This window comes from Lissotriton helveticus, chromosome 4_1, assembly GCF_964261635.1.
Source record: "Lissotriton helveticus chromosome 4_1, aLisHel1.1, whole genome shotgun sequence".
Lineage (NCBI taxonomy): Eukaryota > Metazoa > Chordata > Amphibia > Caudata > Salamandridae > Lissotriton > Lissotriton helveticus.
Genome location: NC_136063.1, coordinates 1,714,335,202 through 1,714,363,126, shown reverse-complemented (window position 1 = coordinate 1,714,363,126; position 27,925 = coordinate 1,714,335,202). Strand labels below are relative to the sequence as shown.

General features: G+C 41.8%; 1 protein-coding gene across 1 annotated transcript in view; it reads left to right on the top strand.

The window, feature by feature from the left end:
- The window catches only part of CNGA2 (cyclic nucleotide gated channel subunit alpha 2), a 360,336-nt gene extending 333,188 nt beyond the window's left edge, over nt 1-27,148 (top strand). Inside the window, exon 7 of the mRNA XM_078685896.1 lies at nt 25,183-27,148. Coding sequence (XP_078542022.1) covers nt 25,183-26,597 — 1,415 coding nt within the window. The 3' untranslated portion in view covers nt 26,598-27,148. The remainder of the gene's footprint in view (nt 1-25,182) is intronic.
- Nucleotides 27,149-27,925: the final 777 nt, after the last annotated feature.

The window sequence follows — 27,925 nt, the reverse complement described above, 5'->3', positions numbered from 1 at the left end:
CTCATCTGACAGTTCCAAAGATGACTCCATAGTTTCTATAATCAACATATATGCTCCATAGGCCGATGAATCACAATTCTGGGTTAAGCTAAATAAAAGATTTATTGAACCAAATGACAGCAGTATAATACTAGGTGGAGATTACAGTCTACCATGAGACACCGCTTTAGAAATACTATCTTCCTGCAAATACGAGTAAAGAAATTGCACAAGCTTATGCACGAATTATGTAAAGACAATAACCTCTCAGATTTATGCCAGATATGTAATCCGATGGGCAGCAAATTCTCTTTTTCCTCTCTCCCTCATAATATGTTATCTAGGCTGAATTACATACATCCCAGCAATCCGCTTGTTGCATGTTGTTCAAATCCCTACATAGGACCAATTGTGATCGCTTACACCCTCATGTATCTCCCTAATCACAACCCAAAAATATCTCCTGGAGGATGAATGAGTGCCTGATCAAGGATCCAGTAGCCCTAGAGACCATCAAAAAAAATCAAGCCTAAAGGTTTTCAAGGAGAACTGATCACCCAACCTTGTAGTAGGAACTATATGGGACACAATGGAAGCCACAATTAGAAACATAATGCTAGGAATAATGGATGCAAATTTAGATTGAACCAATTAGAAATACAAATAAAACAGCTGAAACATGAGATACAAGGCACCCAAGATTTAGTCTCACCTAAAATAAAACTGCTCAAATTATGAATACAACAAAATCATGAATAAAAGAGTGCACAAATGGTCCAGAAATTGCATGACTCTCATTAAAAGAAACAGGGCTGTTAGGTCACTAGCAGTCTTTCTAAAATCTAAAAATTCAAATGGCTGCATACCAGCAATTGAAAACAAAAATGTTGCCCTACTTATTAGTCAGAGATATCCTTGAAGTTAATTCCTTAGATTCTATTCTGATGTTTATAACCCCGAACAGTCACCCAGAGTGGACAACCATAAAAAATACCTGAACTCACTGAACCTCCCTTCTCAAACGGAGAGAATGCTCAACAAAGGGAATCACCCGCCCCCCCCCCCAACAGTATGTGGGACAAATCTGGAGCTCAATTCTCTTCAACAAAAGTTCTCCATGTGCTTTACCAATGTAAAATTTGGACGTATACAGGCGCTTCTTGACCTCTGTGAGACTGCACAAACTAGGTTAGTCAACTCAGTCCAATGTTGGCACTGCTCAGAACCTGTCGATAATCAAGATCAACAATGTGTTTACTGCAAAAAAATACAACCCTATTTGAATAGCATCGAGCAGATGTTAAATAAGATCTTTCATACTAACCTCTCATTTAATCATGTCAAATTACACTGGGTCCTTTTGCAATCTTTCCACTTCCGGACCTCAGTATTTGGAATCTTACACTCTGAGATCTATTGCAAACTATTGCTGTCAAAACCATCCTATTGCAGTGGACATATTCCAACAACATCTACCATCACACATGGGCGTCCTGGTACTGTTTTATTAGAAGTGCAGACAACAATACATTCAAAGCACTGTGGACCAAACTAGCCATGATGTGGAAAAACGTACATTTTTCAATGGGCACTTGTGCTGCCGGAGGTTTTGTACCGCCGCACATGCTCCCATTGAAAAATGGAAGTTTGCAACCACATCATGTGCGGTCGCATCCTAAATCGGTTCTTTATAAACTAATCAAATTCTTCTGAAATAAAAAAAATGCACAAGTTCACTGAGGACAATAGAAGAAATATCAAAAAAATACTTCTAGTGAGGGAAAACCTCCTGGCTAGAGTTCCTGCTCGGCACCATCAATCAAGTTGATTACTTTCATGCACACTTCTGCATGACTAATTATATAGCATGCAAACATGTCCTATTTACTTGACTTTAAAGTTGATTCTGCTGTTTTGCAAATATTGTGCTAGTGCAGTTTGGCCACCATAAACCATTGCTCTGTTTTTTCATTTTGTGAATAAATCCGTTTAAGGCAGTCCTGAACACTATCCCTATCGCTTAGTATTGAGAAGATAATGAAATGTAAATAGATTCAATTACAGACTATCGACATTTGGAAGAAAAGGCAGTTTCATCTAAATTTTATGATGTAGGGAGCATTAAGAAGAAGGTTTGGACAAACCTGGGTATACTACAAGTCAGCACGGCGTCACTTGAACTCCAAAAAAAGTTTATATTTCGTTGCATTTAAAGACTCTTGAAGAGCGTTCAACATTTAGAGACTCTGAACAGCGTTCAACATTTAGAGACTCTGAAGAGCGTTCAACATTAAACTGAGAGAAAAGTCATTAATAATATTATCCTTACATGTTGTGACTGATGAAAATAGGAATAAGGATCCTGTCTGTAATTACATGCATGTATGCTAAGAAGCAATGGAAAATATAATACCATTCAAAAATTCCAAACCTAGACTATTATGTTCAACCTAGGAAGGGTGGTGTGATTAGTAGCAGGTTGATAGATTTGTAGGGGAATAGTCTCAGTTTTTATTTCTTTTTGATACAGCACTACTAGGGAAGTCCACATAACGTAACCACCCAATACTACAGAAATGCGTAATACATATTAAAAGCAATATGAATCTCGAAGCTAATACATACATCATTTTAAAACCATTGTTTACCATTTATAGTGACAACATGCATAACACAATGTACAGTATGTTAAATAACTGCAGATCTAAAAGTGCAGTTCTATAGGTGCAACGTTTATAAAGGAGCATGGTCAAAAATACGTAAGCATCACATAACAATTCCATGACACTAATACTCTTTATACTATATATGATGCCATCTAACCATAGACGCATGCTTGTTCCCAACACTATAAGGGGAATTTTGCGCCATTGTAAAACAGAACAAGTATAGCATAGAGACATGATCGATCCATTAAATATCCTATCTACAAAGTGCAACGTGCGTAGTACAACATACAAAGCGAAAAAGTGCAAAATACAATATTATAAAAACAACCTTAAGAAATAGGTTTTGCGTTAATTTAGGATAATCACCAGGAATACTCCAGGGTCGTAATATATATTTTAGAAAGATCACATTTATTTTCGAAACAGCCCACCTGACATGCACCGAATCCCTAATAGATGTCCAAAAAGGATCTAAAATATTGATAAATCTTATTGCATATCACTTCATTGAATGGAAACAATACACATTTGCATTCCGCCAGTGCATAATGAATGTTATATTTAATATTAATCAACAAAAGAGCGACAAATGATGCAATCAAAATAGTTGATACCAAAAACAAGAGTGGGGCAAGTGTGCAGAAAAAACCCTCTGTTTTTTAAAAGAACCCTCACTCACCAACCTAGTTGGTGACATGCTTCATCATCGGGTTCCCATCAGGGAGAACGAGTGCCTCCCTGGTGTGCTACAACGCCTGAACTACAGCGGATCGGTTCTTTTTGGACAGTGTATCAGTGCAAGGAGGTGGTGCAGATTTAAAAGATGGCAAACTGTGCCCAGAAATAATTTTAGTAACAGGGCAGCGTACAATCATTAAAATCAAGAGAAGCGGACATGTGCTGACCTTTACAGTGAGCCAACTATATCCTGGATTATAGTGAATGGGTGGTCGACATGTTTCTGCTTGTAATTGCTAATTTAGCCCAATCACTCCCCGGCGGTATACGTACGCTAAGGCGTATCCTGACCTGAGGAGTATGTGTGTGCAGTAAAACTCACGGTTTTACCAAATGGGAGCTCCTGGGATTTCCAAGGGCCCTAATCTGAAAGAGAAATGAACAAGAGACAAAGCATCAAAGCATCCATCGATATATATATTTTTTCTCTTATGGTTACCGGGGTAAGTTTCCTTCAATGACCCCGTGTTGTGGATCAAATCATGCCCCCACCAGTGCTCATATTTTTAAAAAAACTAGTGGGAAACCTCTGATACCTGATCATGCCAGAGGTTCCTTGTAAGACTGCATTGTGTATTTCTTAAGTGTACTCGGATTCTACACCTGTGGTTACAATTAGTACTCCACTCACGTAGTATGTGCTCATTCGTGCTAACCCCTCAAATGAAAATGCTTGAAAATTGCCTTCACGCTACACACTTCCGAAAAGAAGCGTTTACCACAGCATGGAAGAGTACGGAAAGACAAAGGCTTACATGATGACTGAGATGGCTTCACCCACTAGCGCCTTTTTTTATTGGACCCACTCATTGTACATACTGAGTGGACTGCTTGGTTACACCCAAGCCGCACACCAAGTATAGAGAACGGCTTGGATTTGACCACTACACACGTAGGGCTATCCTATCGTGGCATGTTCGACTTTGAGGTCCCATTAAGTTTACCTTTTTTGATCTTCATGATTTGAGAATCCCCCCCAAAGCAACATTAAATGTGTTACCACCACTATACGCACTACCTGGCTCGGATACTAACAATGCGCCAGGTCTCCATAAATACAGTGGCGACCCGTTACATTAGATCCACTACAGTGTTTTGTTTGTCGATCCAAAAAGCCTCAATAAAGTTTCCTCCGAAATAACTATTCTAGCTCTTTAAGATAACTTGCACCTCACGTCAGACGCTTCCCATGTTGTAACTACGTGACTTCAGAGCTGCATTTCAATCCCGACCGGCGTCCACACGGCAACATTCAGGCCGCGGACGACCGCAATGCAGGTCTAGAGAGGCATTCCTCCTTTAAACAAGTAAGTGTGTGCATGCGTGTGAACGTTTAGGTGTGCCATTACTTTAAACGATGGTGTCCCACCAGACTTACAGAGCCGCTTTTTATCTTCTCTTGTTCAAAGATGTTTCATGGCGATAAAACCTCGGCCGCGGAACCCATGACGTGAAGCAATCTCAGTCTTCACAAAAGCCTTTGTCTTTCCATACTCTTCCATGCTGCGGTAAACACTTCTTTTCGGAAGTGTGTAGAGTGAAGGCAATTTTCAAACCTTTTCAGTTGAGGGGTTAGCACGAATGAGCACATACTACGTGAGTGGAGTACTAATTGAATCCACACATGTAGAATCAGAGTACACTTAAGAAATACACAATGTCGTCTTACAAGGAACCTCTGGCATGACCAGGTATCAGAGGTTTTCCACTAGTTTTTTTAAAAATATGAGCACTGGTGGGGGCATGATTTGATCCACAACACGGAGTCATTGAAGGAAACTTACCTCGATAACCATAAGAGGAAAAAAAAATATATTGATGGATGCTTTGATGCTTTGTCTCTTGTTCATTTCTCTTTCAGATTAGGGCCCTTGGAGTCAGGGTACGCTTTAGCATGCGTATAGCCCCGGGGAGTGATGGGTCCTGAGGAAAGCTTAGCTAAATTAGCAATTACAAGGAGAAACATGTCGACCACCCATTCACTATAATCCAGGATATAGTTGGCTCACTGTAAATGCTAGCACATCCCCTTCACTTGATTTTAATGATTGTAAGCTGCCCTGTTATTAAAATTATTTCTGGGTACAGTTTGCCATCTTTTAAATCTGCACCACTTCCTTGCACTGATACACTGTCCAAAAAAAAACGCTCCGCTGTAGTTCAGGCGTTGTAGCACACCAGGGAGGCACTCGGTTTCCCCGGTGGGAACCAGATGATGAAGCATGTCACCAACTAGGTTGGTAAGTGAGGGTTCTTTTAAAAAACAGAGGTTTTTTCCTGCACACTTGCCCCACTCTTGTTTTTTCTATCAACTATTTTGATTGCATCATTTGTCACTCTTTTGTTGATTAATAGTACTTAGTAGGGGAAGAAGAGTGATTTCCTCTCCCTTTCTCTCTTTTTGTTTGTTACATATTTGGCAGCGCACAGCTGCGAGAGAATTACCTGTTCTGGTTTATTTTTACATAAGTGCAACCCCCCACCACCAGCATGGAAGATCTCGATCTCTCATATTCAAAGGAGGAGGTTTACGCCCTTCTTGAAGACCCCTTCCTGTTCGCACACCCCTCTGTTGCCCAAACTATATCTCAGACAACAGAGTGGGAAAAGTTACGGAACAAAAAAGAAGCCATATTCGCACCATCTTACATGGCACTATACTTAAAGAATATTTTAAAAATAATGTCGCACCAAAAGGCCTTTTGGTGACTAATGCCCCTAGAATCTTCCTAGAAGATGCACTGTTCAGAAAAGAATGGGCACTGTAAAAACTGATGACAAACATTTTGTAACACAAATAAAACGTGGTTCATATCTTGAACTCATAACTGGCACAGCTTACATCTTCTTTCTTTTTTTGTAATTTTGTCCTAAATGCCAGTAACCAAACATAAGGGAGCAAATCCAGTCATAGCAATAACACCAACCTTCGGTAGGGTAATAGGATGGGACGTAATTTAAATTAAAACTTACTTTTTTTAATTTTCAATTATTTTTTATGTTAATTACATTTTCCATTGGTGAATAAATGTGTAAATTGATTAATTAATTAGTTATTTTAATTATGTAAGTATGTTTGCAATGTATAGTGTAATTATTCATTTCTAATTTAGTTGCAGGTTGTTGGGTTTATAAGGAATAGGCTGGGAAGTTATTGAAATTATAATAAATATTTAGTTATTATTTATATGCCAGTTAAATATTTAATTATTAATTAATTATGTAAAGTGTTTATTGGATATTTGCTATGTAGATTATTTATTTCTTGTAACTATATGTTAATGTATTGATAAGTGTATTTAATAATGCAATTTGTCAAATGTATTTTGTATTTATTATTAGTTTTAATGTTATTTGTTTTAATTTGTTTAGCATTTTTATGTTGTTTTTACTTTATTTATGATTTATTATATTTTCCAAGGGGTTGTAGACTTTTTTGGGTTGTAATGAGGAAGTTGTATTTATTTAAAATGTATTTATATATTTTTTTTATTTGTTATATTATTTACATTTTAAACCTAATTGTGTTTATTTATATAGTATTTATTATCTTGGACATTTTTAAAATAATTCTGTGTTTGTTATTTAAATGTTTGTTTAACAATGATTGGGAGTCGGAATGGTATAGGCAACCCTTTCTAAGTTCAATACTTTCCATGTTTTCACTTTCGTTGGAGTGGGAATAGTAAATGTAACCCCTTTGAAGTCTAACACTTTTCCTACTGTTGCAGATATTGGTACAGGAATATTAAATATGACCCCTCCAAGTCCTACACTACCCCTACTTTTGTTTAGATTGGAGTAGGAATCGTAAATCTAACCCCTCCAAAAGCCAACACTTTTCCTGATTCTGCTTACATTGAAGTGGGAATAGACAATTCGACCCCTGCAAAGTCCAACTTTTTTTTTTCATTTTTAAGTTTAGTTAATCTGACTTATCTGATAGTGTTGTTTATTTTTAATTGTTTTTATTATTTTAATATTTACTTTCTAAAAACCAGCTTGATTAGATGTTGCTAAGTCTTAAAACCTTTAACCGACGTACCATTGGATATTTGGGCCATTGGCCCAATTACCTAAGACCATCTACCCTATGAAGGGCAGATATTTTGATATACTTTGTGACGCACGCCTGGCGATACCAAACAGGAAAGAAAAGAATCTACCCGCCCACAAAATGGGAGAAAATGCCTATTTGGCCGGGACATTAATTTGTTGTTTTCAAATAACAAACTCTGCCTTGGATTTTTGTTTTAAGACCAATTAACTTGGCTGAGTGGTGGCATTAAACATGGTGGTATAATAGAAAAACTGCACTGCCTTCCACAGAGCTTCACCAATGGCACCTCTGCTGAGTTCACAGTGATAGATTGTTGGAAATTGGGTTGTTGGTTGACTAGGTATGAGGCCAAGTAAGGCAGCAATGACAATACTAGTCAGGGTGAGAGGCAAGCAACACTAAATTAACCTATGCTCCCTTTTGGTAACTTGACACAGGGCAGTCAGGCTTAACTTTTAGAGGCAATGTGTAAAGTATTTTTCGAACACTTCAAACAATAAAACAGTGAAAACGCCTCACAAAAGATTCCACAGCAGGTTAGCTAAATAGAACGTACATTAATAAATAAAACAAGACCAAAACAACAAAAATCCAATAAGTAGAAATTTTGATATATATTTTTAAAGAATAAAGTGTAAAATAGCTCTTAGAAGCAATAAGCGCTTACTTGGGTTATCTGGTCACACCAGACTGGAACAAAGTCAAAATATCAGGCCGAGCCCAGGCCACATACAGCGACCTAGTTAGGCCTGCTGAACAAAAGTACTTTGATCCTGGATGTGTTGAGGAAGATGAGGGGTGCAATCGAGCGATGCGTCGGTGTTCCCATGCAGTAGGGGTGATGCATTGATTTTCTCATCGCAAAAGCAGCGCTGCATCAGTTACAAAGGCGATGCGCCGGTTCTGAGATGCAATGATTCCAAAGGCGAGGTGCCGGGTTTCTCCACGCAGTAGAGGCAATGTGTCAATCTTCTCCAAGCAGTGGCGGAGATGCATTGGTTCTGAGGTAGCGTTTCCGAAGGTGATGTGCTGGTTCCAATGGAGATGCGCTGGCCCTCTTCCTGCAACAGGTTCGATGCATCAAATCTGTTCACGCAGCAGAAGATGCATCAGTTCCGATGCAGAAAACACTGTAGACCCACTTTTAAGGGTCCAAAGGTGGCTGGGCAGACTCACAGATTGCAGAGTCCAGGATGAATGGAAGTCTTTTTTTTATCCCTGATACCACAAATCAAGAGGCAAGTCAGGAAGCCCTTGGAGTCACTCTGGGTTCAAGGGTTGCAGGTCCAGTTCTTCTTATCCAGGAAGGGTAACAACAGGCAGCAGTCCAGCACAGCAAAGCAGGAGTCCAGCAGAGTAGCAGTCCTTTGCAGCACAGCAGGCCTTCTTTCTGGCAGATTCTTTACAGGTCCAGAAGTGTACTGAAGCGGTGGTGTTAGGGGTCCAGTACTTACACTCAGTTGTGCCTTTTAAGTGGAGGAGATTTCAAAGACAGGTCTTTGAACTGCACAGACGTAGGTCCTCCCTTCCTTCCCTGGCTCCAGACTCAGTACAGAGGGGTATGCAGCCCCTTGTGTGGTGACAGGACACAGCCTATGCATGTGCAAGTGTGAGGCTGTGCCCAGCTCCTCCCTCCAATCCACCTAGAATGGCCCATTGATTCACGCCTAAAACTCCCATTGTGTGTCTAGGGGTAGTACACACAGTGCAGCTGTCACCTTCTCCAGACATGTATCAGAGACAGGCAGCAGGCACAAAATGGCTAAAGTAAGAAAATGCCAACTTTCCAAAAGTGTAATTTACAGACTTCATCATTAGTAGTGATTTGAAATTGTGAGTCAAGAGACACCAAACTTAAAAAGTCTATTTCTTCACAATTGGGAAGTATGCTTAAAAGAAGCAATAAGGTGATTCCAATATTATCCTATGGGAGAGAAAGGCCTTGCAGTAGTGAAAATTGAATTTGGGAGTTTTTCACTTCCAGGGCATGCAAAACCTAAATGTACATGCCCTACCTATTATTTACATTGCACCCTGTTCTATGGATTGTCCAAGCCCTACCTTAGGGGTGACTTATATATATAAAAAGGGAAGGTTTAGGCCTGGCAAGATGTTTATCTTGCCAGGTCGACTGGCAGTGAAAACTGCACATACAGGCTCTGCAATAGTAGGCCTGAGCCATGGTTAGCAGGCTACTTAAGTGGGTGGCACAATCAGTGCTGCAGGGCCACTAGTAGCATTGAATTTGCAGGCCCGGGACACATGTAGGTCACTTTACTAGGGACATATAAGTAAATTAAATATGCCAATTGGGGATGAGCTAATATTACCAAGTTTAGGAGAGAGAGTACAAGCACTTTAGCACTGGTTAGTAGTGGTAAAGTATCCAGAGTGCTAAAGCCAACAAAAATGAGGTCAGAAAAGAGAAGGCGGTAAGCAAAGCGTTGGGGGAAGCCCACCCAAGGCTGTCAGGTCTAACATAGATCTTACCTCCCTGACAGAGATCTCTAAATATGATGGACCACTGAATACATCCCACCACTGACTTGATGGAATTGAGCACAATCCACCATACTCTAAATGAAGCCATAATCCATTAATTTAAAAAGGCGGCCTGGGAAAGCCAGCATTATGTCTCTGCAACTGGGCAGCTCATTGTGTCAATGTCAAGATTTTAAACGATTTGGCAGACTGGTAAGGGTGGGCAATGGTTGAAACCACCTGTGATAGAAATGTATTCAAGTTGAGGTTTCTGTTTCCATTCTTGTACATTGGTTATCAGTGACTGCTGTTGTTGGGTTAGACATTTTGCCAACTGAGGAGAACTGAGGAGGCTATGAAAGGTCACAAGCACATCTCCAAAAGTAGGCATTTTTCACTATGCAGGCTCTTCCATTACTCTGCTTCTCATGGTCAGAGAGGTTTTCAAACACTCCTGGCCCCATTGAAGAGTGTGCTGTTATTGTTGCGGTGTAACCTTTCCAATACCAGTTCCCAAGCCTCTACAATAGAGTCCCTGCCACTCCTCTTCTTGGTTCTGGGCAACTATCTCAATAAGATCTTCATCCTTACAGTTGTGGGACAGAAGCTGCTCGTATGTAGGAAGAAGTATTGTAAGAATCATAATGATATGATCTCTTTCAACCAGTGTCTCTGTTTTCTACATGGTCAATTCCTCCAAAATGATCTCTGTCTTAGAGCCAGTACTCATCTAAAGATTCACTTCTAGGGGTAGGGGAAGGATTTGTTTTGGCAGCATATCCTCCAGAGCGTGGTCTTCACCTACAATACTATAATTGTTCCAGACCAAGCTAGGACTCTTCCCTAGCTTCAAGTTTTCCTCTGTCTGGGACAAGCATGTGACAGACACATGCTCTCGATGTAGTCCATGGAGGTTACTCAGCAGAGTTTTGTTCTAAAGCCATGGAATCATTTGAGAAAACAGGTCTCCTCTTCCAAATGACACTTGAGGATCAGGGCTCTATTCTTTTATAGTTGGAAAAGGCTAATATTTCTCAATCCGATCTTCACCCTAAAGCGTGACACCTTAGTGGATGAGATCCTTTATGCCCCGGGTTTCAGACTTTAGACGTACCTAGAGTACTGGTGGTCAGTGCCACATCTCTCCTTAGTGCAGGGCTGGATACAAGAGATTTGTGCAGCCTCCTCGTGGAATGTGGGTCTAGGTTGAACGTGAAATCTACTCTGTTCCTAAATCAATGCCGTGCATACTGCAGTGTGGGGTAATATCCATTTTCTGGCTGATATAGCCATATTAGCTTTAACTGTTACCATTAACATCGTCAGGCGATTCATTTTTTAGCAAAAAGATAAAGAGAAAAGAGAGAGTGTCTGGAACAGAATGCTTTTGCTGCAGTGTCCTTTGAACATCTGGAACATTTTGACCTGTATTTTATTTATTCATTCTAATAATTCTAATATTCTTCACATTGTATATCTTTCCTGCCCCCTCGCTGCACAGGTCTCTGGTGTGTGCCCTCAGACATCGATTTTTGTTTCCGATATGAAATTCTCTATTCACAGTTTCTAGTAGAGATGCTATTAAGGAAATGAAAATTAAATGAAAGGGACAGAAATTAATTCATTTTTTTGAAAATGTATTGGGTTTTTAGTGAAGTGCACTGCCTTTAGTAGGTTGGTGTGTGGCCAGCTCCTTTTATGGTAAAGGTTACATGGCCTTACTGGTATGACAGTTCACTTGAAATAGGAATATAGAGGAGGCATAATGTTTTATTTATTTATTTATTTGCAGAGCGGCAGAAATTCAGTAGATGTAAATTCTTTACACTGCAACAAGTTACAGTATGCAGAAGAAATATGAATTTGCGTGGATACATGGACCACGGGAGGAGGCGATACATGGCTTAAGAAATATTGGCACCTTCCGACTCAGAAACATTTATGTGATAAAAATGACATCTGAGTCCTTATCTGGTGGTAGATAAAAGCCTCAAAGGTTCAATATACGTAGCACAGGCTGGTTTATGTTATGCTGTATGTTTATATAGTACATGCTCACCAATACAATTGTCACTTTAGTGTTTTCTTCCTAAAGACGTATTGGTCTGTGATTCTGGATTGGGACAGTGATCAGAAGGATCTTTTGTTCGGGGCGCCCGTGGACACAGCTTACCCAAAATGGTGCGGGTGTTTTAGGATTTTGTATTTTCTTTACAATTGTTTTCCGGTGGGGAGGGGTCCAGTGCCCTGTCGGCTGAATATGATGACACTGATACAGTATAGTTTTAGGATTGTGGGTCGTCACATGAAAGTTGGAGGTGAATTCTACTCCCCTATCCAAGCGCAAGAATTCAGATTTCCTAAACTCCGTCGTAGACTGAACAGGCTGACAGGAGTTGGGCTTTCTGTTTAATTAGCACTATTTGATTTAGTTTCCTTAAAGATGTACTTTATAGCTCATAGCACTGCTGCACATTACCTAGAAGAACAACGTTTTTCTACAAATAAAATATTTGCCCGTCTCTGTATAAAACTAAGGTGGCTAGATAATAAACAGCTGCACACATTTTAGTCTTTGACGCCTATTTGCACAGACTTATTAATGTTGGGAATATTTGAAAAACCCCAGTAGCACGGCTGGAATTTCATGAAGATGTTACATTTCCAGACATATAACTTCTTCCCCAGATCCTTAACCTTTATTGGCACTTTTTCCCCTTTTTTTCTGGAAGGTAGGAAAGATTCCTTCCCTACTCGCTAAAAATATATAAAGGCATGGTGCTCTCACTCCTAAAAACACATGTACTCCCACCTTTCTTGAAGTAACTTTAAGCTTTTATTTAAAGTGGTAAATGTAATTAGCAATGTTTGTGATGTTGTTACTTTTTTTAGGTTTTAGAAATATTCACACCGAAGACGTCAGAAAATCAGTCCACCTGGCTCTTTTTTACAGCTGTAAATTCAATCTAAAGCCTGTAAAATATCCTCAGACACTGTGACGCTGATAACACTTGAACATAGTAATTTAGGTTTACATAAGGCTATTTTCAAACATAAGTCCCGATTTCTTAAACTAGAATTTATTTTTGTCATACAGGTGATTATTCAAAAAGCCATTCTGTACACTGTTGGTAAAAGAGTGCAATATAGAAACGCGTTTGATTTTTGAAAGGATACATGTCATAATTGCACTGAAAAACCTACCTTAATGTAAAATATGCTTTTTGAAATGCGAAATGTCATTTAAACACCTTCATGTCTGTTCTGATGATGCAAGAATAATTTCACTGCGATGACGTACGTTTGCCTGATGATAATGTCTAATAATACTATATAGACACAAAGAAAATGCCGAGTGCAATCCGAAGTTTGACTAAATAACCTCAGTGTTATGCTTTCTGACTGCTGACATCATCCCTGAATTTCTTCCCCAAAGAAACCACGAGGAGCAGAGCCCTTATTGAATGCTGCTAACATCTCTGCCAGAAGCCGTATTTATCCATGGCGGGCATTTTTTCCAGAGCTCTTCTCCCACGTATTTGAGTGCCCCTTACTAATACATATCACCGTTCATGTTAGCAACTGTAAGGGGCACCAGCTACCATTCTCCACAGATGCTATCAAAGGCAGTCTGCCCCATCCTTGAAAGATTTAATTTTGCAGCCCCTTCTTCAATATTGGACTTAGTTAACAGAGTCAAACCCCATCATCTCCAGGAAAAGCATCAGTGCTACAGACCCACAGTCATCGTCAGTGGTAGAACTGTCTCACCATAATCACAAATAGTACCATGTACATTTTTACCGATAGTAACAAGGACGCCCATATGGCATTGTTGGCCATAGTGAATGCCATTGCCTGATCCCCCTTGCCTTAGTGACCATCAAAGCCAGGGCCTATTAACCACAAACTTTAAAATTCATCTATTCATTTTCTGCTGTGAATTCAATTCTAAAGTTCACTTCTCCATAATGGCAATCACTGCCAGATTCACCATCTCCAGATAAAGGTCTTAGCAAGAGCCTGTATTTCTCCTATTAATGTATCATGACTCTTCTTTTCAATATTTTAAATCTTTGCCAAAGGCCTTCTCCCAGAGTCAACATCAGTGATAGACCACCCTCTTCATTCCTGATCGGTGTTGCCAGGGCATCCCTTCTCAAAGGAGCCATCTTGGCCAAACCAACCTCTCCTAATCACCACCATTGTGGACTATCTCTCCTTAATGAGAATATTTCTCTTGTGTTGTGTCTCCATGAGCTAAGGCCAGTACTCAGTAGCCTTAGTCAGAGGTCGCGTATAGGACAAAACGCAAACTCTCAGGAATGTAGAAAGGTGGAGGTTGTAAGGGAGGCAGATGGAAACATGGAAGGGATAAGTAGAAATCCCAGCATCTCTAATAGCTTCAGTGCTTCCCAATGGTACAGCTGTTACGGACATTATGTGAGTTAAAAGATGTCTCTAGCTAGTAGTGAATCTGAACATATACCTATTCACCTTAGTGACCCTCTCTTTGCTACCACTTTTCCACACGTAGTTGCGCTGGAACTGTGTATGTATTCTCCACTCCCTTCTTTGCTGCCTCCCAATAACTTTATTTCCATGTGCAGTAATCTATGCAAAGCTACTTAACAAGCATAACCACAAAGTGTATGAATACATTCACTGTAGTGGTGTATAATGAGAGTAAACATCTCATACAAAGAAAAACTGGGGATAATATGACTATGAAAAGAGAATATACGATGGGTGTTATTTTCAGTTACTTGCTGTCCATGAGGTCCAAGTCCGAATGCCTTAAACCTTGAGTCTTAAATATCCAACATAATGACAGGCCTGCAATAATATAATTTGCTACAACTTATGATTGTGTAGTGGGCTTCAGAATTAGACCCACATGTATCCTATTTACACCATTACTAGACAGCAACACTCAGGGGCTAGTCCTGGAATATTTTAATATCCGCTTATATATGTCTTTATCAAGAGGCTTCTTCAAACTGTGTAAAATCGTGAGCAGAGTAAGAAGTTCCAGAGTTGAATAAAAAGCATACATTACCAAGGTTATAGACTGGATTTGCTCTTTTATAAGATTACGTAAATCACAGAAGTTTTGGAAAATGTATGTGATTATCATATGATAAGTCTTTCTCTGCTCAGATTCAAAGGCATCGAAAAAGCAGCGCATTCCCTAACTAATTGACCTCTTTTTAAACAAATGCTGCTGCTCACTGGTGTTTGAAGGTGGGGGCTGTCACGAACTTGGACTCAAGGAGCCGGGCAGGGCAGCCATTTTGGGGATATGCACGTCAGCAGACTAGGCTTTTCCCTGACCTGGCCTTAAAGGCAGATGAGGGAGCTCCTCACCTGCCAGCCCGTCGGCGCCTGTCCGCACTCGGACTGGGCTTAGCGCCAGGACCCCTGGTTGTTGTAGGTCAGGTAAGCCTCCCATCTGCATCTATACTAAAAAAAACCCTATTAGAACTAAAGGGGGGGATAATGGTATGGACTGCATTTGCCTCTCCTTCAACTCACTACCAGCGCCGCGTCCAGCGGTGTGCCCTAACTGTAAAATGACCCTACCCAAGGTCCTATATCAGTCCACTTTAGCTATGGTGGATAAAAAGACAGGGTCTTCCGGGTATGTCATTCAAGTAATAAAACGTGTTTTGCTTAATGTGAGATCATTGGTTAAGCATAGCATGGAATGCACAAGGCTTATTGAAGAGTGGGACATAAAATTGGCTTTTATTACTGAAGCATGCACGGATGATTCCTCTGGTCCAGACTTAGTGAAAGCTACCGCCAGGATTTCGATGCCACACTCTAAATAGACCCCTCAGGAAGGGAGGAGGTCTAGCAGTGATCTACCACAGCTTGATTAGGGCAGCTTTTCAGCCTGCTATGTCTGCAGCATGTGAGGCCTTATCTTTTAATCTCACCCTATCTCACCATCACACCTTTAAAGGCTTGCTCTTATACAGACCACCGGGAGCTAGAAAAACCTTTTTAAACTTACTCGGAGGCCTTTGCAAAGAAGGCCTCTGCACTGACGCTTACACAATTATGGGAGATTTTAACTTCTATCTGGAGGCTTCTACTGAACCTGATACGGTGACACTGACAGATATGATAAATAGCGTAGACCGGAGCCAGCAGGTACTCGGTCCAACCCATGAGGCAGGATAAACCCTGGAAGGTATTTTTTCCTACCATCTCGGCCTACAGTTCCCCTCTCATACGGTCAGATCACGCTGTCGTTCAATTTGAGTTGACTCTAATGGCGCAACATGCAAATGGACCCCACTCAAAATGCCGAATAGTAACCAGAGCCTGGAATAAAATTGAGGCGATTGCTCTGCAGGAACTTCTCAACTCGAGAGCAAGCAGGTACCAGTGGGAGTGGAAGAGGCCACCAATGTATATACAAAATGGCTGGAGAAAGCCTGTGAAAAATTAGCACCCGAAAAAAATCTCTTTCCTAAAAGAGCACAACCATCTGCCCCATGGTTTACAAAAGACCTGAGGAATCACACGCTCACTTGTAAACGGCTAGAGTGGAGCTGGAGGAAAGCTTATATTGAAACAGATAAAAAAAAACTTTATAAAATCGGCCTGCAGAAATATAAACAACCCCTCTTCTCAGCTAAACAAAAGTTCTATGTTGCCCATATTGATCTAGCGAAAAACTCAGTAAAAGAACTTTTTAGAATGGTCTCTAGCTTGGCTGCTCCAAGCCTAGGCAAAGTTCAATCAAGTCAGGAACTGTGAGAAGATTTCGCTAAGTTCTTCCTGACTAAAGTGGAGACTATCTTCTCAGCTTTTAGTGGCTCCAGTGCTGCCCTGTTGAATATGGCAAGGGAAGAAACTAAACCTACAAGGTTGTCTACTGTACGTTTGATAAATTCATGCCAGTATCCCCTGACATTGTTCATGGGCTTCTCAGGGCAGCGAAATCAGGATCACCCTTTGATCCATGCCCAGTAATGGTGGCTAAATTCCGATTGCGTCATTACTGGCGTCTATCTTTAAAAACATGTTTGAAAAAGGGAATTTCCCGACATGCTGGAAATTGGCCTCCATATTGCCGTTTTCTAACGAAGCCAAGCCTGGACCCTAATAATTTTCGCCCAATTTTGTGTCTTCCGTTTCCAGCTAAACTGGTTGAAAAAATCATGAGCACACAACTCAGTGCCTTCTTAGCTGTAACACAAGCCTTTGTATCCCTCCCAGTACGGCTTCAGAGGGGGACATAGTACCAAGTCCGCTCTCATTAAGGCCACGGAGGAGATCAGAGAGGCCGTGGATCAGGGCGGAAGCACAGCCCTGATCCTACTGGAAATGTCCACAGCCTTTGACACGGTCCGTCATGACATCTTGATGGAGCGTTTAAAGGAATGTGGATTCCGTTCCAAAGCCTGGGATCTGTTAAGATCCTTTCTATCCAACAGAGGACAAATTATTGCTCTGGGTGACTACCAGTCAAAACGTCTGTCATTACCTTGTGGGGTCCCTCAGGGGTCCTCCTTGAGTCCGACCCTTTTTAATGTGTACATCTCATCCTTGGCCATCTTTATCAGAGCATTTGGGTTTGGCCTCATCTTGTATGCTGATGATGACACCCAAATTGTGGTGTCTCTGTTACCTGGCCAGGAGATGGGTACGGATAAACGCTTCCAAGCCTGTATGGAATCAATTGGTAGATGGATGACAGAGACTTGTCTAAAGCTCAATTCAGGCAAAACTGAAGTTTTTTTGGACACCGAGTTGGTGGCCTGACTCGATGGGCTCTCTCCCGCAACCTTCTAAGAAGGAAATAAATTAGGAGTAATAGTCGATGAGAGACTTACCTTTGGGGAGCAGTAGCATCAACAACAGCCTATGTGCTCAGAACCCTCAGGAAAGTATTGCCATTCCTACCCTCGGGTAGCTGGCAAACAATGGTCACAGCACAGGTATTGTCGAGGCTGTACTATTGCAATAGCATGTATTTGAATATCCAACATAAATGTATGAATAAATTGCAACTGCTACAAAATGCTGCTGCTAGACCCCTCACTGGTACATTCAAATTCGCCCCCATCTCCAAGGATATAAAGAAACTGCACTGGCTCTCTGTAAGGAGTCATGTGTGTTTTAAATTGCTCTGTGTGGTTTTTAAAGCTCTTCAAGGCACAGGCACAGACTTTTTAAAATGGCTGTTCCAGTGGTATACACAGAAAAGATCACTTTGCTCACTAGGGTCCAAGCTGATTTCAGTGCCGCACACAAAAATATTCTGTGGGGTGTCAGAAGTTTTGCCAAGCATGGAATGCCCTTCTGTTCCACCTAAGGAATGCCACGGATCGTCTAGCCTTTAGGAAGGGCTTAAAGACCTGCTCGTTTGCTGAATAAACCTCATCTCCTCCATATTCTTGCCTTCAGGATAGTGATTAGCTCAAGGACACCCACGGGTAACCGCTGGCTTTAAAAATACAATTAACATAACATAAATCCTCCTCTTAGAGACAAAAGCCTTTGTCGCCAATCAAATATTAGGCTATTCAGTGTCAATTTCAATTACAGCTTAGGTCTAGCTTTATAATTTTAATGCTACCTCATGCTCTAGCAATTATATCATGAGAGTTAATTGTACTCTGCTGGAATCACCAGCCAAAGTGCAAATAGGGCCAATTCTCTGCTGTAGGTTAGAACATAAATGTATGAAGGCCCAATCTAAAAACTATTTTCGAATCAAATACATTATTTACATGCTTGTAATAACATGATACTAAAAACAAACTAAAAAGAAAAGAGCTGGCTGCAGTGAAAGTACATTTTTTTGTGAACCCCTGATAGGCAATTTTTTGTCATGTTATGTTGTTATGGTGATTTGTAGAGGGCACTAATTACCCACAAGGGTATCCAGGTGTTGATCAGGTGTGTATACGTGTAGTCCCCTCAGAATTATTCATAGAACCAGATCTTCAGCTTCTTGTGAATCTCACGGAGCGAGGAGGAGGCTCTGATGTGGTGTTGGAGTTTGTTCCATGTTTTGGTGTGATGTAAGAGAATGAGTGACTACCTGCTCTGCTTCTGTGAATTCAGGTGGTGTGTGCGAGTGAGAGTGAGACTGAGCATTGGAGGCAGGTTGGGTTGTGGAAGTGTATGCATCTGTTGAGGTATTTGGGTCCTGTGTTGTGTAGGGTTTGTAGGTGTGCATGAGGAGTTTGAATTGGCAGCGTTTGTGAATGGCATAGCTCCCTGAGGTGTGAAGAGATGTGGGTGCAGGGAGTATTGTTGAGCATGAGTCTGGCAGCAGCCATTTGGATGGTCTGAAATCTGTTCAGGAGCTTCTTGGAAATTCCGGACTACAGTGTGTTGCAGTAGTCCAGTTGGCTTGTGATGAGTGCTTTCGTAATGATTCATCTGGTGTTCTGTGGGAGCAACTTGAAGATTTTTCATAGCATTCGTAGGATGTGGTAGTAAGCAGAGCTCACTGCGTTGACTTGTGCTGTCATGTTCAACTTGTCGTCGGGATGATCCCCAGATTTCTTGTATGGTTGGTGGGTGTTGGTGTGGGTACTAGTTCAGTCAGCAACCAGGTGGCACCCCACAGGGAGTTCTTGTTCCCATAGACTAGTATTTCAGTCTTTTTGGAGTTAACTTTCAAGCTGTTGGTTCTCATCCATATCTCCTACCAGGGTTATGCCCTTAGTGAAGTTGATTCTGGTGGTGGGTGTCCGTTAGGGGCGAGGATGAATTGGGTGTCATCTATGTAGGATATGATGATGCCTTGAGGCCTGATGATGGTGGTGAGTGGTGCCATGTAGATGCTGAACAGGGTCGGATTGAGAGATAAACCCTAGGGGACTCTGCATACCAGTTTCTTGGTCTCAGATGTAAAGGGTGGCAGAATGACTCTTTGGATTCTCCCTGTGAAGCAGGAGCAGATCCAGTTGCACACTGGCCCATAGATACTGCAGTCATAGAGTATTCTGATGAGTGTGCTGTGAGAGACTGTGTCAAAAGCCACGGAGAGGTTGAGCAGGATGAGGGTGGCTATTTCACCTCGGTCAAGGATGGTCCTGATGTCATCTGTGGCTGCAATCAGTATTGTTTCTGTGCAGTGGTTCTTTCTGAACCTGACTGAGTGTTGTCCAGTAGGTGGTGGAGCTTGAGGTTGCTTGTGGGTAGTTTGTTGATGGCCTTTTTGAGTTCTTTCGCTGGGTAGGGAAGCAGGGAGATATGTCAGAAGTTGGCTAGTTGGTGGGGGTAGGCTGAAGGTTTCTTGAGGAGGGCTTAGACCGCTGAGTGCTTCCAGGCATCTGGCAAGGTGGAGGAGGTGATGGAGGTGTTCATGATGTGGGTGAGAGCTCTACTAATTGGTGATGTGCCAAGGTTATAGAGGTGATGGGGGCACGGGCCCAATGGGGCCCAGGAGAGGATTGTCTTTATGATTTCAGGTGTTTCCTCCTCTGTGAAGGACTTCCATCTGATCAGGTGGTTGTCATGATTGGTGATGGACAGGTTGGTGATGAGTTCACTTGGATCTGGTTGGGGCATGAAGTTGCTGTAGATGTTTGTGATCTTGCTGTGGAAGAAGGTGGATTAATTGCCACAGTGTTCGGAGAAGGGGTGATGCTGTTGATGGAGACCGTAGGTGTGGTGAAGTCTTTGATGATCGAGAAGATTTCTTTGCTGCTGTAGGAGCTCCCTTGGATACGTTCAGCTAGTGCTCGTTTCTTGGTTTCTCTAAGTTGTTACGGGATCGTCTGAGTGCAGCTTTTCAAGGTGGTTCTGTCGGTGTTATTATGTCTAGCTCTCCACTTTCTTTCTAATTGTTTGCACTGTCTTTTGGTGTCTCGGAGGTTCTTTGTGTACCAGCTGGCTTGCTTATTGGATCTTCTCTGTTTGTTGAGGTTGATGGGTGTGAGGGAGTCTGCGCAGTTCTTGATCCAGCTGTTTAATTTGTCAATGTCCTTGTTGATGTTTTTCACAGAGTTGGGTTTGTCTGTGTGGAGGGCATTGAGCTAGTCTGCTGCTGAAATTTTGGTTCAGCTGGGCAGGCCGATGTTAGTGGCTGCTTTGGTCAATGGTATGTTGATTTGGAATTGGATGATGGAGTGGTTGGTCCATATAAGGGGTGAGGTGGATTTAATTTGGATGTCGTTGGAAGTGGTGAAGATTGGGTCCAGTGTGTGTCCAGTGATGTGGGTGGGTTCTGCAATGAGCTGGGTTAGTCCGATGTTGTTCAGGCTTTTTCTGCTTGCTAAGGAGCAGTGGCTGGTTTTGTCTACCAGGTGGAAGTTGAAGGTCCCGAGGTGTGTAAAGGCTTTGGAGATGATGGTGAGGGGGTGATGAAGTCTGTGATGAGGTTTGTCACGGTGTCTCACGTGCCCTGTGGTCGATGGACAAGAGTTACGGAAAGGGTGACATTTTTGGAGATTTGAAGCACAGACAATTCATGAACAGAGTGACATTCTTTGTGGTTGTTGAGCAGATGATGGAGTCTTTGTAGATGAGCGCGAGTCCCCCTGCTGGCTTCTGATGGTGACCCTAACATACATCTTGTAGCCTGCTGGGATTGCCATGGTGATATTGGGTGCCGAAGTTGGTCTGAGCAAGTTTTCCTTGAAGAAGAGGATGTCTATGCGTTGTTGCTCAACAATTTCCAGATTTCGGTTGTGTTTCTGCTGAGTGAGTGGGTGCTGAGTAGTATGCATGAGAATGAAGTTTGGGGTGTTGGTTTGCTCTTGAGTGATGTGTTGTGTGGGAAAGCTGCTGTGGGGACTGGAGTATGCATGGAGGGTGCAAGTTGGTAGCTTCCGGTTAAGCAGCAGTGCATGCAAGTGAAGGCTCCCACTGTGGTGTGTGGTGTGGCACCAGTGGGAGGAGAGGTGTCCCGGGTAAAGTGAGCAGAGCAGTGCCACGGTGTTTCGCTGGGGGCCATTGGGCCAGAGTTCATGGTGCTGGACGGGGCACACAGGCTTGTCTTCACGCCTTTGGCGTCCCAGCTGCCTGCCCGCTGCGCCTGGACATGCAGCAGCTGTACTAAGTAGGTCCTGGGAGGGGTACTGGGTGGTGAGTGGAGCTGCATGCAGAGCAGGAAGACGATGCTGGAGAGCAGGTAAAGAATGGGGAGGTGGGAAAAAATACTTAAGTGGGTGGGGGGGGCAAAAGCGCACAAAGGAGGAGATCTGGAGAGCAACAGAGAAGAGTAGGAAACCGGGGTAAAGAGAAAAAGAGAAAAACGGCTGAAAAGAGCGAAAGCAAAACCAGAAACTGGCTGAAACAGAGGGGGTTGGGCAAAAGAGGAAATGGCAGAAAACGTGGTGAAAAGCTAAAGCAAAAAGGGCTGCAAAGAGCTTTAATCAAAGGCAGAAATGAGATGAAGGGCAGAAAGAACGGAAGTGAAACATGGCCTAAGTGATAGAAGACAGTAGCTTGGGAAGTGAGAAAAGGGAAAAAGCTGACCAAGAGATGAGCGAGAGACAGAGAGTAGGCAAGAGTGAGAGTGCAAACAGAGATGAGATGGAGCCTTAAGGCAGTGAAGCATGGTCAAAAAGGGCCATGGACTAGTCTGATGACCGGTGCCAGGTAAGTGGGAGGCTGGGCCTAGGCACCTACTCACTAGGGTTCCACAGCTGGTGCCATTAAGTAGGTCCTACGAGAGGGGAAGAGTGCAGGGTGGAGGATGGGAGAGAAGAGAAGGATCCAGGGAAGCTGGAGGCAGGAAAGTTGTAGGAGGGTGTGGAGGAGCTAATAGCGAACAAAGGAGGAGAAAAGAGCTTAAGAAAATAGCAAAACAGACATGAAACCAGGGGAAAGAGAAAAAGAGCAAAACTGCTAAAAAAGAGCTAAAGCGAAATCAGAAACTTGCTGAAACAGAAGGGGTTGAGCAAAAAAGAAAATAGCAGAAAAGAGTTAAAGCAATAAGGGCTGCAAAGAATTTTAAACAAAGGCAGAAACAGGATGATAGGCAAACAGAGCTGAAGTGAAAAATAGAGTGAGAGAAGAAAGACATTTGAGAAGTGAGAAAAGGGAAAAAAGCTGACCAAGAGATGAGAGAGAGGCAGATTGCGAGAGTGAGAGAGAGAGAGAAAGAGAAAGAGAGAAAGCTGAAGGAGATGAGGCAGAGTCTTGAGGCAGAGGATTCGGGCCTGGAAGGGCCTTGGACTAATCGGAGGACCGGTCACAGGTAAATGGGCGGGTGTTGGGTAGGGCTAGGGAGGCTGGGGGCAGGCGACGCCTGTCAAATTAGCCATTATAGGTGGCTGGGTATGCCCAAACGTGGTTCCCTTGCTCCCTTTCACTTCTGGATTCAAGCTAGCCTGCCTGATGAGGTGTGTTACCCCGAAACCAATCTTGGGATGATTGTTTCTGGTCCAGGGAAGCCCTGGCTTGGCGGTTCAGGCTGGACTGTTCCCATGAGGAGCATGATCAAGACTGATTTCCATAAGGCTGGGCCTAAAGTGAGGTGGCAAAGTGAGATAAAGAATGATGATTGATTCGACACAGATCTGTGACTGGGGGTGAGAGTCTGAAAAGTTTCAGAGTTCCGTCCATTATCTGCTTGTGTTTTCATTAAAAGAATTTTAGCACACCAACTTACAATCTAAACCTATAGAAGATTAATGTCTCTGAAATTGGGGAAATGTTAATATGCACCCAAAAAATATGTCATTTCACACAATAAATGCACTTCTATACCTTTGGTGAAACCATATCTTATCGGTATTATTGTGCCACACAGGTACATAAGGCCTGATGTAAATATATATTTGGTCCAGCCAAACGTAAAAGGATGGAGCCAAAATTATTATGCTCCACCTCCATTTTTACTTCTTAGGTTTCCTTGAAAGCACCTGCCTTCCCTCTAGGTCCTTCTTTGATTGGTAATGAAGAGCACAAAAGAGGTGATAAATGGAATGTTTGCGTTCAACTCAGCCACTGATCATTGCTTGGGCCGCATCCCAGTCTATCTTTTTTTGTAAGCGAGGCCATCCTTGCGGCAGCTAGTGCTATGTATTTGTGACTGTGTGCATCTCGGTTGGTAGATGTTTTTTTATATGTATAGTCTTGCCCTGTTTCTGTCAGTGCTGTACACTTCAAGGAAGCTTGCCATTCTGTACATCTAACAGGCTTTCTGTATCTGGTCTGTGGGTGGGAGAAGCTTGGACTGCATTTGCTGTGTGACTGAGACTGCTGCATCTGTTTTGCATGCTACACACTTGCCTGTCTGCGTAGAAAGCTTGCACTTGCCAAACCCACACAGCTGCTAGTAGCAAAACACAACATATATGTGTTAAAAATATGCATCAGGTCTTGTTGGTGTCCACAAAACAAAAGTAACAGTATCTTACTTATACACAGATTAATTACTTTGTATGTATAATCTTTTATGGATGAAACCTCATTTTAGTTTCGACTGGTTAATTCTTCTCCCTCGCCAAACCTTAAATTCCATTATGTCACAGTGACTTACTGAACACGGATTCTCTGGTGTCCCCCCAGCTGCTTAACGTGGCAGACTCAATACTAAAACTTAGTTGACATTTAGGGTGGCTGGCTTACACTCCGGCTGTAATCAGAGGTGTTAGGATGCTTCCAGCAGTCCTTGATCCCCTAGTATGAACTGGAGATCAACATATGTGTGTTCCTAAGAGCAGGGAGGCTTTAACTGTTTTGCAAGTAAGTGAAACATGTACTCCTACTACCAATGCTCTTCCTGTTCATCGTATGCTCCTGGCTGTGCCTGATCTATTATGTTTAGGCTGCTAAGTACTGTGCGCTTGCATATTTGTAAAATTTAAATTGCTAAATGCTCACTTGCTGGAACTCACATTATGCAACAGAGCAGTATTTAGCCACCAATATAGACAAGGCTTCAGATCAGAGGATTTTCACATTTGTTGGGACAGGAAAAAAAAATGTCAAGGCATAAGGGTAGTAACTGTAGAGGACCACAATTTCTAAGCATCCGTAAGTGTCCAAAGTTGTCTCTTACCAATGTTTTTGACATATTGATCTCCGACTAGTTTTGTCCTAGCCTAAATGAGCAAATTCCTTTTTAACCTACAGATTAAGTATACAGCAACTTATATATTTGCATATTTACTTCTAATTGAAATAATTCTTAAACTCTCATCTTTTCAACATGTATTTTGTAAGTTGAATAAAGTATTTAGAGCATTTCAAATTAGAATTGATATATTTCAATACAAATGGCAAGAGATTTCCAACACAAATGTAAAAATATATTCTCTTTTTTAGGTTTTCTCGAGCAGGGTCTACTTGTTAAAGATGTAAAGAAGCTCCGAGACAACTATATACGTACGATGCAGTTTAAGCTTGATGTCGTGTCCATACTACCCACAGATCTGGCTTATCTTGCAGTAGGACTCAACCGCCCTGAAATACGTTTCAACAGATTGCTTCACTTTCCACGCATGTTTGAGTGCTTTGATCGGACTGAGACTAGGACTAGTTACCCCAACCTCTTCAGGATCTTCAACCTTGTTCTCTACATTCTCATTATCATTCACTGGAATGCCTGTATTTATTATGCTATCTCCAAGTCAATCGGGTTTGGGAGTGACACATGGGTTTATCCTAATGTCACTGACCCTCATTACGGGTATCTCACCAGGGAGTATGTCTACTGTTTGTACTGGTCCACTTTAACCCTGACCACAATTGGAGAAACCCCTGCTCCTGTCATAGATGAAGAGTACCTCTTTGTTATTTTTGATTTCCTGGTTGGTGTTCTCATCTTTGCTACCATTGTTGGTAACGTGGGATCCATGATATCCAACATGAATGCTAACAGGGCAGAGTTCCAGGCAAAAATTGATGCTATAAAACACTACATGCAGTTCCGCAAGGTAAGCAAAGACATGGAAGGGAAAGTAATAAAATGGTTTGACTACTTGTGGACAAACAAAAAGACAGTGGATGAACGGGAGGTTCTCAAGAACCTTCCAGACAAGCTCCGTGCAGAGATCGCCATCAATGTTCACCTGGAGACATTAAAAAAGGTGAGGATCTTTCAAGATTGCGAGGCGGGGCTTCTAGTTGAACTGGTACTGAAGCTCCGGCCCCAGGTTTTCAGCCCTGGCGATTACATATGCCGGAAGGGTGACATTGGCAAAGAAATGTACATTATCAAAGAAGGTAAGTTAGCTGTGGTAGCGGATGATGGTGTAACTCAATTTGCAGTACTAACTGCAGGGAGCTGTTTTGGTGAAATCAGTATCTTGAACATTGAAGGTAGCAAAATGGGTAACAGGCGGACAGCCAATATTAGAAGCATTGGATATTCTGATTTATTTTGCTTGTCTAAAGATGATCTGATGGAAGCTTTAATTGAGTATCCAGATGCAAAGAAGGTCTTGGAGGCACGAGGGCGTGAGATTCTTACCAAAGAGGGCCTCCTGGATGAGTCAAAAGAAAAGCAAGAAACAGAGGGGAAGAATGTGGAAGAGAAACTGGAACGCTTGGAAACTAATTTGGACATGCTGCACACCCGCTTTGCTCGTCTTCTGACAGAGTACAATGCAGGCCAATTGAAGCTAAAACAGCGGATCACCAATGTGGAGAAAAAGGTGAAATATTTTAACAGCAGTGATGAAATGTCTGAAGGAATGGACAGCGCAGATGAAGAAACTAAGCAGGATCAGAAACCGTAATTAATTTGCAAAATCTGCACGCTACATCCTCCGCCACCTTACCTTCTTAAGTAATTAACTCGCACCTCATATTGGCTTTGTGGGAAGCCAACCATGTCCTCAGGTTGACTAAAGAATATCAAATATAGTCTGAACTGCCATGCATATCAAACCTGCTTGTCCCGCCACGCTCTGATACATTTCAATTATATAATGAGTAGTTTCCAACTCAGGTTTATAGATACTGCTGCTGCCTCAATCAAGGAAATAACAGACTGTGTTAAAGTGAATACGCTGCAGGTTTGCTGGTAATGAAATCTCCAATTAGCTCACTAAAACGTGTCTCTTTTCCTCGTCTGGGCAGAGAACAGAACCGCATAATCACTAGGATTTAAACATAAGAGTTTCCTGTCCCATGGATGAGATGATGCAGCGTGTAATTAATTCTAAATGTCATTTTCTATGTAAATTCATACGTTTTTCCTCATTTTGTAATCTAGGGCTGTATGAAAGTAAAACAGTTTGTCCAATTTGGAGTTCTTATTCCTATGGAAAATAAAAAACAACGTTTGTTTGGCACAAGCATTTTGCAATGGAATGTTTTGTGCTCCTGTCTACAGTATATATAATACATTACATTGTACACGTTTCCTATAATGACATGACCATAGACAGTTTAAACTTTACATTAAATTGCCATAGCGTGTTATTCAAAATGTTTTCTGGAAAACATTGTCATCAGTGTTTAGTTTGCATGTGCTGCGCAGGTTATCTGTTGTTTAGATGAAAAATTTAAAAAAAACCTTTTTTCAGCACAATATGCATAGTGACGACCAATTGATTGCATGTGCCACTCCGAGACTTCAAGGTATCCATTTGTAGAGGGCTACCTTTTATCTTCAATGTTCAACTTTTCAATGACATTTGTTAACAGTGACAGATGTTTACATAACCAACACAAGTTCAAAATGGAAAAAAAATGATTTTCTTTATTTGGCACTTTAATGACCCAAATGCATACATCTGATGGCTCCTTACTGATGCCATTTGCAGATCTCAGATAAATAAAACGACATGTATGATGTCAAAAAGCACTTACCTCTAGATCAAACGAGAGCATCGCACCCTTCACCACAAACCCTATTGACCACGCACAGCATGAAAAGTGAGACAAATACTAGAAAAGGGGAAAGCAGAATTCGATTCGAGAGAAAACAGAGGTTTACTGTATTTGTCACGCTATGCCTCCTCACTGTGCGGGGAACAGACAGCCGATGATTGATATAGATATCTTAAAACAAATAGGAAAGCTTTTAAAAATTTGCCGTAAACATCCTGCAGCTAAATTC